The sequence below is a fragment of the Protobothrops mucrosquamatus genome, unplaced genomic scaffold (genome assembly GCF_001527695.2).
Source record: "Protobothrops mucrosquamatus isolate PMUCROS unplaced genomic scaffold, P.Mucros_1.0 scaffold_88, whole genome shotgun sequence".
In the NCBI taxonomy this organism is placed as follows: Eukaryota; Metazoa; Chordata; class Lepidosauria; order Squamata; family Viperidae; genus Protobothrops; species Protobothrops mucrosquamatus.
Genome location: NW_015386164.1, coordinates 437,404 through 449,276, shown reverse-complemented (window position 1 = coordinate 449,276; position 11,873 = coordinate 437,404). Strand labels below are relative to the sequence as shown.

Here is an 11,873-nt window from a genome sequence, read left to right as displayed (position 1 = left end):
ACCAGTTGCGGCCTTTTCTGGACCGGGACGCCCTACGCACGGTCACTCACGCCCTTGTCACCTCCCGCCTGGACTACTGTAATGCTCTCTACATGGGGCTCCCCTTGAGGAGCACCCGGAGGCTCCAGCTGGTCCAAAATGCGGCCGCGCGGGCGGTGTTGGGGGGGACTCGACGCTCCCACGTGACGCCGCTGCTGCGCGAGCTGCATTGGCTGCCTGTGGCCTTCCGGGTGCGCTTCAAGGTGTTGACTATCATCTTTAAAGCGCTCCATGGCATCGGACCCGGATACCTGCGAGACCGCCTCCTGCCGCAGATTACCTCCCATCGACCTGTACGCTCCCACAGAGTGGGTCTCCTCAGGGTGCCGTCGGCCAGACAGTGCCGGCTGGCGACCCCAAGGGGGAGGTCCTTCTCTGTGGGAGCTCCCACCCTCTGGAATGAACTGCCCCCAGAGATCAGGGTCATCCCTGATCTCCCTTCCTTCCGCCGCGCCCTTAAGACTTGGCTATTCCAGCTTGCAGGACTGGCCTAGGGTAATTTTTAGAGGGGTTTTAATTATATTTTAATTGGACAAATGTTCAAATATTTCTTTTAATTAATTTTAAATTTGTAATTGTTATTTATGTATTTTAATTGATTGTCAGCCACCCTGAGTCCGCGAGGAGAAGGGCGGGATATAAATCCAAAATATAAAAAGAGGATCTTGCATGGTGCAGGATGTACGCACGGAGGTCCCCTAAACTAGATCCTGATTCTAGTCATGTATTCTTCCCTTTTCTTTTTATGTGTATGTCAATGTATGTTCTCCTATGCAGAATGCCAAAGTTGTTGCTGTAGCAGATCTATTATTTATCTTGCAACAATGAGGATATTTTCTCTCTTTCTGCTTCAGGAAGATTATTTTTTCAAACTGACATGTCTGCTGAAAGATCCTCAGTGTGTTATAAAGGATTCCAGATAATTAAAATATTCTTCCTCTGTGTAAATAAAGCGCTAGACAGCTCTGTTCATCTTCAGGAGAACTAAAATCCTGGCTATAACAAGGAACTATCTTGCAAATTAATAGCAGTGGCTAAGTTGTCCTTTTACTCATCATCTCAGTAAGGAACTCCTTCTGAGAACACAGTTTGAAAACTATGGGAATGGCAGAGGAGAAAGAAGAGAATTGCCTAGGATAATGTATGCACAAGATGTCAACATTCAGCACTTGTACATTTCAAAACCCAGCACTCAGAGGAAGAACCCACAGAATGTAGCTGACTACAGTTCCAGGCAATTATTCACAATGAACAGAATCTATTTACTGATGAAAATTAGGATAGGGCAGGCAAACTCTTCTGTCAGAGCAAAAGAGATCTTAATGGAGGCTATATCTATATTTCATACAACTCTATAACTACAAATCAACTGTACTGCTATTCTGGCCAGCCCTCAAAATAGAATATTTTACAAAGAGAACAGGGCAGCTTTGAATTTTTAGAACTAAACAGGACCCTTCTATTCTCTCAAACGTCTATAATCTGTAAGACTGAGCCTTCCATTGCAATCTGGAGCTAATTTCTCTTGCACTGTTCTCTCTTACATGGTCACATATTCTTCAAATTATAAACTCAGCAAAAAGCAATTATCATCTAAGCATTACATGATTCACACAAAAAAACCATCAAAGAAGTGAACAACTGTATAAAATATATAATCACTCATGTAATAATTTCTACAGCAAATCTGCCATATGATCAGGAAAAGCTAGCATAGCCATATCACAAAGAGTTATTCCGGTCCTGTGTAGGAACTCCCACACAAGACATATAGAGACAATAGAAGAGTTTAAATCAGTAAGGAGGAGCCAAGGAGGCCTCTGGAAGAAGAGATAAAGTTCTACACTTTTTAGTCCAGTCAAAGAACACTTGTAAACAAAAGTTTGCCTATATCACTGGCTACACAATTCCTGGCAAACAAAATTCTTGCATGTTATTTTTTTAATATAGTAAAGATTTGTGAATCGTCATTTATTCATACAGTGATGCCAGAAATAACCAAAAGAGGGAAAGATGTATCAGCCTATTATTTCATTGTTAAATCAATACACAGTTACCTGAACAGCAAAGTCAATGTTTAGACCTTTTCTAGGACTCAAATGCAAAATTTTGATGCAATATACTCCAACCTACTGACTCTTTAGCACCAAAAGAATGCAATTTTTCCTTTTTTCTCCTAAATTTGTGTTCTCTTGTTCTAATGTTCTAGCTATTAAAAATATAAATTGCATATTTCATTTAAATCTTTTTTACTGCTGCTGTTACTGATGTAGGTGACAATATAAAGTTTTTGAAAAAAGTACTGTGGGAAGAATCCAGAGAAAGAAATATTTGGGGAAATATTAAAAAGGCAGAATATATTTCCCCAAAGGATTTTAAAGGCAGACACCAACCCACCCACCCCAAGTCTCTCTGCTTCACACAGAAATCAGGTCTGCAGAAAGTTTAATAGTCAAAGTTCTTTTCCTGTTAGGATTAAAGTACCACATTAGGCCATTGGGGCAATTTATATATATTCAAATAAATATATAGTATTAAGTTCCAAATTAATCCAAAATATAAGACAGAAAGTACTACTCACCCAAGAACGTCATACCATCTGTACTGAAAAGTGATTTTAAACTTAAAAGTTTGGAAACCAATTTCTTGAACCTAGGATCAACATTTCACCCACAACTTAAAATCCCTGCATGAAATTTTACTACTAGGAGAACATTAGTAAACAGAATTATTAAACCCCAGAATTCTAGCAACATTGTAGGATCTTTTGTTTGCTTAAGAATCAAATTATTCATTACCTCCCAGTCCAGGTCTTAGACGATTATCATAACCATCCAGAAGTCTGTCTAGAATTCTTGTGAAGATGGTAATGTTATTTTTTGCTTCATCTTCATTGATGTCAGCCAGTGCTGATCTAACAGATATTGGGGGGAAAATAAACTAAGTATGCTCCATGTACATTCATTATGATTTGAATATGTAGTGATCAATATCTTTTTAGATATGGGACCTTTCATTTAACATCACATATATTAAAACATAACATTCTAAATGTTTCTAAATCCTGCTATTTCCTGCAGTAAATTCTACTCCATATTAAATACTCAAATTATGTGTACTTTTCCACTCTGTCTCTGTAACCAGTAACCTTGGGTGATGTTGAAAAAGCTAAGCTGGATTAGGTATGGTCAGTACTTGAATGGAAGATGACCAGGAAGTCTTCAACTTGTAGCCAAGATTAGAATTTGGAAAACACTATCCCAGGAGAAAACAGTGAGAACCACTCCATATTTGTGTTAAGAAAACTGCACAGCATGTCCAGCAGGTCACCAGGAATCAAATCTGGCTTCTATTACCTTCTTCTGGGATTTGTTCAAAATTCAATCTAACTTATAAATGTAAGGTTTCTGATGATATACTATCCAAGTATTAACCCAACCCTGCTTAGTTTTTTCAAGATGTATCAAAGCTAGCTAGATGTTGCCATCTGCTTTACTGCTATCAATTACACAAATATAAGTAGTTGGTAACAACCCCTAAAAGAAGAGGTTAACATGATTTTTCTGGTCTTTGCAGAACTGGAAACAGAATGAGAAAAGCTGTGCACAAAGCACTCCAAAATACTGTACAATCCTGCTATTTCTAATTACCTATGAAAATAAGAGTTAAATAGAACTCCCCAACTGGTGCTGTACAAATGAATGTCTTCAAGGACAATAAGTACAAAGATGTTGAATATCATTTTTTTTTACTTTAAACTATCTAAAAATGTACTGTATTCACTTAGGGACTGTATGGTTCACAAGCCATAGATCACGGGTGTCAAACTTGCTGCGTCACGTGAGCTGTCGTGACATATCGTGACTTTTTTTGCATTGCCGGAGCTGGAGTGGGCGCGGCCTCCGCATGATGCAACTGGCCCATGGGCTGGCATTTTGACACCCTTGCCATAGATGAACTCCCCATGTTGAATTAGCCTCCATGTTTGTAATTAATGGGCACATACAGGATGACAAAGCAAATGATAAGAGTTCTGCCCAGTTTTTTTAAAAAACCACCGAGATTGGCATTATTGCTGTTAAAATACTTTCAACAACAGTAATTGAAAACAATAATCAGGTTTCAGTGAAAGAAGTATATTGATTTCCTAAAATAAAAAACATCACATGCAGAATGAATTTAAAGATGAATGGAAAAGAAAATAGCAACAATAAAAAATCATTTAATTCCCTCCCTTCTTTTTACTAAAAGCAATAATATATACAATATGCTTTTGCTATCTGGCTAAGACTGAAAAACTAAAGCACCTCATAATATACAAATTCAAATAACAAAGACATACAAATTTCAAATAACAGAATCACATTAAAATAACATTAATATTGCTTTATCATCTCCATGCAATCATCTAAAAGTATTTGCCACAGGTTACTCGAAACATATTCTAAATACTATTATTAATCCATGCATAATGTGCAAAAACAAATGTTTCTGGAAGTGTTCAATGAAGGTCTTTTCCATAGACAAATTAGTACACAAATTGTAATAACTGTATCATTGAGTCTAATTCTGAAAAATTAGGAATCATTTCCTGTTATTCATGCTGGTTCCTTGACAGCAATGTGACTTACTCACTTGAGTAAAGATAGGAAGACCAGGCCTTCTATGGTCAAACTCATACTGCAGTATCTTTGCTAGTTGGATAAAATTGAAAATACTTTTTAATTCTGACCACAGAAATATGTAGCCAATTATTTAGCCCCAAAACCTATTTTTACAATAAACTTTGAAGTTCAAAGATTTGAGGAAAACAAATATCCAAATACATTAGCTAGGATGATAATACAATCAAGATTGTGAATCTACAAGCAAAAATGTAGTGACAAATCACTATTAACTGGATGCATAATGAGGTCAGGTGACACCTAGTTTAATGAACATCTTTAAGTTGTGCTATATGATGTTATTTTAGAACTGCCATTTATTCAGCAGCCAGAAAAGTTGATTAATAATTCATATTGTTTTATTTTATGGGATTATGGAATTGTATACTATCTCCACCTAGAGGTTTACAGATTAAACAAGTCCATTCTGTTATTTTGACCAAAAATACTGGTCTGTATACAAAATACCCCACTACCTTCCCTATTTTATCTTGTTTCTGGACTTTAGAAAAATCTTATTCTCTGTGTGGACAGGCTTGGGATAATTAATAGTAGCACTATGACTCCAGAAATCATTGCAAAACATTAAAGAATACAGAAACAGAAAAAGAATCTGTAAACTAATTTCTGTTTTATTTTAGGCTAAACATGACAAATGTCATTTGACATTTAAAAGCATAGGTGTACTATAAGGTTACTAGCATTTTACCATCCCCATAACTTCTTCCTTTACTTGACTTGTTCTGCATACAATTAGAAAGCTCATGTTAGGAATATGATTTTTGATCACTCATCTCTGTATATCTGCCATTTACAGAAACCAACCCCCAGAAAACAATATATTGCTTATAGAAAATCCAAATTTCCTCTCACCTTGCAGAAAAGCATATCAAGAAAATGAGAAGCCACTGCATCATGTAGGGTATTTTCTTCCTCTTCAGAGCAGCTGCTTTGCAAAATCTAAAGACTAAAAAGGAGAGGATACTTAGCTTATATCTATCTATTGATACTTTCAGTTCAACTCAACTACCATCACTTCAAGGAGGACTTTAAATCTTGGAGTCTCAGAAGCACTTTTTCTCCCAATGACAACTTATATCACCATCCTTTTCTGAGATCATGTCTTGCTGGAACATGCAATGCATAACTAAAAGTGACATATGGACAGATGCAACTACTACTATTTTCTCTCCGCCCTTCTCTGTAACATAAAGATTCCAGACTTTTCCCTATCTAGTAAACTATTTAATCACTTCACCACTGGTATTATACATTTACCCTAATTTTATATATTTTCCAAAATATATAAGAGAGAGAGGAGGAGGAGGAAGAGGAAAGGAAGAGGAAGGGTATTACAGATATCCCTGTAATCCAATGCAATTTCTATCTTCCAAATGTTAACCATGTTTGAATGAAGACAATACCTGTCACGTTCATGAAGACGGGAGATGCACTTCATAAATAATAACAGTCACAGGGCAGCACAAAGTTGCAGTATCTTTTTAAAAAGGATCTACTCAAAACAGGAGGCTCGTATTAGCTGAAGGTTCAGTGAATCCTCTTTATGCACAAACACATTCACATTCTCCATTTTTGTGCAGATCAATACACAAAGCCACTAATTCTTGAGTTTTTCCATGGATGGAGATAAGAGGGGAAGAGGGGAGAGGGGGTGAGGAGCCTACCTTGGGAGGCGCTCAAAGGAGCTTCCAAATATATATATATATAGAAAGAGAGAGAAAGTGATGGTGGTGGCGGTGGTGATGACAATAATGATGAGGAGGAGGAGTAAGAGGGGGACTTGGTGAGGCTGAAAAAATCTTGCCAAGGGAGGAAAGGAAGCTCGAGAACGGGGAAACTTGGGAGGCTTGCGGGGGGGTGGGGAGGGCGCCGAAAGATGACTGCAGTACCAGTACCACACAGCAACCCTACGAAAAGCAGCGGATCCAGAGCGGGCTTGGCGTGCCCGGGCGCGCGCGAAAGGAGGGGAGACCCGAGCGCGAGGCTGGCGCAGGCGAGCAGCAGTCTATCCGCGTGCGGGGCTAGTCGCGGGGGAGGAGGAGGAGCGCGCTGGCATCCGCGCATCCGAGCAAACGGACAGCAGGCAAGCAGTGGCTATAGTAGGCACACGTTCCTTCCCCTACTGGTTCCAGGAACCGGGAAGGGCGGAGCCGCAGGAGGAGAAAAGAGACGAGCTGGCGATGGCGCGCGCTGCTGGAGCCAGAGCTCCGCAGAGCAAAAAGTGCCCGGAGGCGCCGCCTTGCTTTGCTGGGTCCTAGCGCGGAGCATCCCGGAGTTCTGCCTTCCTTCTTCCTAAACCCAGCAATGGGCAGTGATGCTGGCACCACCACTGCTTCGCGGGGGGTGGGGGGCTTCGCCTCCTTGTCTTCTCTCCCCTCCCCCTCCATTTCCTGGGCTGTGCGAATAAGGGCCTGAGCCGGCGACTTAACTCTGGCTCCTTGCCCTTGCGTGGATGTGCCCCAGCTTGATTCATCAAGTCTGTATGCACATAAAAGCGCGATCGCGGTTTTAGTTTAGGGAAGTCGCGGCTTCTGCGGGAAGAGGGGATGCTGTCTCCCGCCCTCCTCTCTTCCCACTCTGTTTCAGTTAGACCAGAGCCGGTACAGCAACAATAGCAGCAGCTTCACCTGGAACCCACGCTGGATGTGGGGGCTGCTGGTGGACTTTATGCTTCTGCCTCGGCGCTTGGTTCCCGGCCTCCTTAGAAGCCTCCCCATTGAAATCCGAACAGGTTGCTGCAGTACCAGACAAACCGGGGCCCCCGCACACCTTTCGCAAAAACGTGCTCCAGAAGTTTGCAAAGGAAGGGCAGATGCGAGGAGGAAGGTGCTGCTGGAACGGTAATTTCCTGCCCGACTCTCCAGCAGTATCAGCAGTTACCGGTAGTAAGACTACAAAACCCCGGGGCGGGGGAGCGGAGGACAAAAGCTGAGCTTTTGGCTTCTTTTCATCCTTTACTTGTCAGAGCCATGTGCAGGCAGAGACTCCTTCCTTGCTACTTGATTTTTCTCCCTTGCTTCTCTTGTAATGTGCAGATTTTCTTTTCCTTCTCATTGGATACCTAGTCCTGCTCAGAGCATGTTGTAAATTAGAGAGTGATGCAAAATGCCAATGTGCATTCATAACTCATGCTTAATGCTCAGAATCGTTAAATTTGAAGCAGCTTGTAAACGGGGGGGGGGGGGAAGGAATAACATTGGAGGAGAGAAGAAAAGCAAAATATTGAAATTTCTTTGGCCCTGCTGCAATTACCTCTTCTCTGATCAAACCACCCATGTGGTTCCACATGGTGAAAAGACTCTTAGCTCTTCCTTTCAAAAGCAATCATAACTTCTTCCATAACATATCATAATCCCCAGAGAACTGACACTAAATGCTCATAAATAAAACATGGCCATACCGAATATAAAAACCATATATTTGCATAACCTTTTTTGTTACCCATTTCTGATGTAAGAGCATTAAACATGCTTATCAGGAGTGAGAAAATTAGTATTCCACAGAAATTAATCCCAGTTAAAATGTTGATTTGTTGCTTGATTATCACCAGGAGAGAAGCCTCAAAGTTGAGTTGGGAGATGGAGAGTGTGGGTGGAGTGAAAGTGCTTGAAATTGAAAAAGGACATACAGTACATGTGTAAGGTCCTGCCTCAGCTAGTGCTCTCAAGAAAGCAGAACTCTTGAAACACATTGTTTCAAACAGGAACTTTTATTGAGAGTCAGTGAAAGCAGAAAGGCAAGGCAAGATCAAAGGAATTCCTGTGCAGAATATTAAAATAACCCTTTTCAAACCCCTCCCTTGAGTCCAACTGTCCAGTTCGTTTTCAGCCAATCCACAGGTGTAACATTGTTAAGGGAACAAGAACGATACTAGACTTCCCAGGCATAGCCTCGTCTTTACAATGGAGTGCAGATAAAGCACATTCCTCCCCCTTCTTCACACCAAAAGGGATACATCAAAGACAGAGAGAATAAAGTAAAGGAAATACATCTGCTATCCCTCTCCCAAATGAGTGACACTTCCCCCCCTCTCACTAGAATGACAGAGCCTTGAAAAAGGTGAAACGGGATCTGACAAGATGTGCTGGTGTAGGGAAATGAGCTTAGCCAATATAGGAAGTCCATAGAAAGAACAACAAGGAATGTAATGAAGGTAATATTATTTTACATTCTAAAGAATCATATTAGCTAGAAAAAATAGGCAACAAATGTCTTCACAAAATCACAGATGGAGATACCAGGTTTAAAACAGATGATGCTGTTGCAGCATATGGAGCCAAAAATATGACTACATATTCACTGCTTACAGTTTAACCAGTCTCATAGTTGTTTTTAGGTGTACTTTGAGTGAAAAAAATAAGAGGAAATAAATGGATTACTGTACTGGCTGTTTGCATTCATTACAACAATTTAAATAATTTAAATTTTCAAGGGAATTGAATTTGTTTACTGCCTAAATCAAGAAGAATGATGATAGTGGTGTGACAACAGACCAGGCCATGGAAATAACTTAAATATTATAACCAAACAGTCTGAAGAAAATTAACTACTGTACATACAAAGGATAAAGCTAAGAATGAGAAGAAGCAACTACTGCATTATTATAAATTGCAATTATAATCATAATATTTTCATTGTAATGATTGTGTACTGTTAACGTTAGGCACTTGAGAATGATTCCATCACTATAATCTTAAAAGTAACTATATGTGATTCTGGGCAAAATGTGTTAGCGTGGTATAATTTAATATCCAATGCTCTTATCAGTAGGGTTTGATAGTATTTGGATAAAAGTTTTGACAATCTTAATTTCTTTTCAGTTAATGAATCCTAACATTCCAAAGACAAATTGTGCATAAAATTTTCAATACAGTTAAAAGTGTGATTTATCAAGAAATCAGTGGAGTTTTAAAAAAGAGTTTAAGGTACCAACAAAAAAATTAGGCACACCCATGTACTACATGTACAAACTGTTATCCAAAAGAGGGAAAACAAAAGTTATCCAAAAGAGGGAAAACATTTCTAAGATCCACTATTGGATAATGTGGAAGCAGAATTATTTAGCCCTGTTTAGTTCCAGATATAACCTAATATAAAAAAACTGACAAGATTACAAATGTCTAAAAATAATAAAGCTCTCTCCTTTCCCGGTTCTTTAATATTGTGAGTCTCCTTTTTCTTTTTTCTTTTATCCTTGATTTTAGAAATAGATGTGTGCTTGCAATCAGTTTTGTAGGGGTATATTGCAAGAGAACTGACTTTCAAAAAACATTCGTTATTTCATAGCAGGTTATTTCATAGCAATGACACTAGCAAAGCCCAGATCTTTTCCAGACATCTCTGTCTCAAGACAAGGGAGAATCTTAATCACTGATTAGCAGTAAATGTGGTTATATGATGCTTCGCTGCACTACTTTCCCAGAAACTGACAAAAATAAAATGATGAACATTTTTTGCAATAGAGCACAGAAAATGTCCATCAACTCCATCATGAAGGATACTGAAAAATGTAATAGGCTAAACCAACCATTTCCCCCCTTCCTGTGTTCTTCCTATTAAGCAAAAGGGAGAGGAGCTTTTATCTAAATATTAGCATATTTTCACAATTTTATACAAAAAGTAATTCAGGAAACAATGTTGGTATATTATTACAGCAGTGGTTCTCAACCTTTTTAATGCCGCGACCCCAACCGGTCGTAAGTCGAGGACTAAACCGGTCGTAAGTCGAGGACTAAACCGGTCATAAGTCGGGGACTAAACTGGTCATAAGTCGAGGACTACCCAACCGGTCGTAAGTCGAGGACTTTCCCTGCCCGGGAGCGCCGCGCATGTGTGGTTCCGCCCCCTGCGCCAGCCGAGGTGTAGCTGGCAAGCGGCAGAGACGGAGCAGGCCGACCACCAGCTGGCCCAGCCCAAGGGAGGTAAGGCACCCGCCGGAAAAGGGGAAAGAAATGGCAGACAAAAAAAAATGGCGGACAAAAAAATGGCGGACAGCCTTGCTTGGCGACCCTCATGAAATGGTTGATCGACCCCAAATGGGGTCCCGACCCACAGGTTGAGAACCACTGTATTACAGCATTAAATAATAATCTACAACTCCAAATAATAATAAAAAAGTTACAAAGCCTTTAGGCATATTTTTAGAAATAATAAAAAAACAGATAAAATATGTTGCTTGGTTTCCTATGTTATGACATTTCTTATCTGATTTTTAAAAAGTCATTTTAACAAACCTTAGCCAAATCTAACTTTCTAAAGACAAACAGATCTTGCTAAAACAAGATGTTTGGTTTTGAGCACTACAGAATGCTGTTATTCAGCATAAATCCCCAAGTGCATTTATATTACATTATTTGGCCTGATAGATAATTGAGTTTTTATTTTAGAATTTTCTACAAAACCCTCTGCAAATGTAAGTTCACCAAAGCTTTTGGTTCTTTCCATTCCCCCCCCCCCTATCTTTTCTCAATAATATTCTTCTCATGTCACACATATATTCCAGGAGCCATAGTAGAATAAAACAGTTAACTGTAAGCAAGTCACTTGAAATTAATACAGAAAACTGATTGGTAGCCAAAGTAAGACAATTATACTTAGACAATAAATACTTGGGAACCATACTGGAGCAAGAAGATAAAAATAACCTTAGGAAAATGGTAGTGTAAGGACCCACCTCACTTTGCTTCTTAAGAAGACAGAACTCTTGGAATATTTCTTCCAACAGGCATCTTTATTAAGAGAAAACTGGTTGCAGGCATTCTAGACAGGATTTGGGGTTCAAGCTCTCCCATTCAAGGCTTTAAAAGATCCCCCAGTAGCCCCACCCCATCACCCCCTTCTTCCAGCGACAGTTCCAGGCATTACATTCCCACCCCCTTTTCCTCACTGCCGGGAGGAGAGATTTCAGAAAGGATTACATGAAAGGTAATGGCCCCAATTGTTATTGTTAGTCCTTTTGGTGGATATCCACATCCAGTCCCTTTGAAGTATACTGAAAGAAGTGAGGGCCATAAAGCCCCTTTGTTCACCCCCTTCCCTTCATCGTATGACAGAATCCAGAGAAGGCAGAAATGGGGTTTTCCATAGTTGATAACTAGAGATGAAATATAATTGGATTCTGACAGGTAGTGTAGAATAGGTTAATATGTT

The 11,873-nt window shown here is 39.7% G+C and overlaps 1 protein-coding gene across 1 annotated transcript in view; it reads right to left on the bottom strand.

Annotated features, from left to right (window-relative positions):
* The window catches only part of LOC107286107 (gamma-aminobutyric acid receptor subunit alpha-2), a 148,631-nt gene that overhangs the window by 130,853 nt on the left and 5,905 nt on the right, over positions 1–11,873 (bottom strand). The window contains exons 4-5 of the mRNA XM_015814406.1: positions 5,577–5,663; positions 2,838–2,953 (exon numbers count right to left, since the gene is read on the bottom strand). Coding sequence (XP_015669892.1) covers positions 2,838–2,953; positions 5,577–5,663 — 203 coding nt within the window. The remainder of the gene's footprint in view (positions 1–2,837; positions 2,954–5,576; positions 5,664–11,873) is intronic.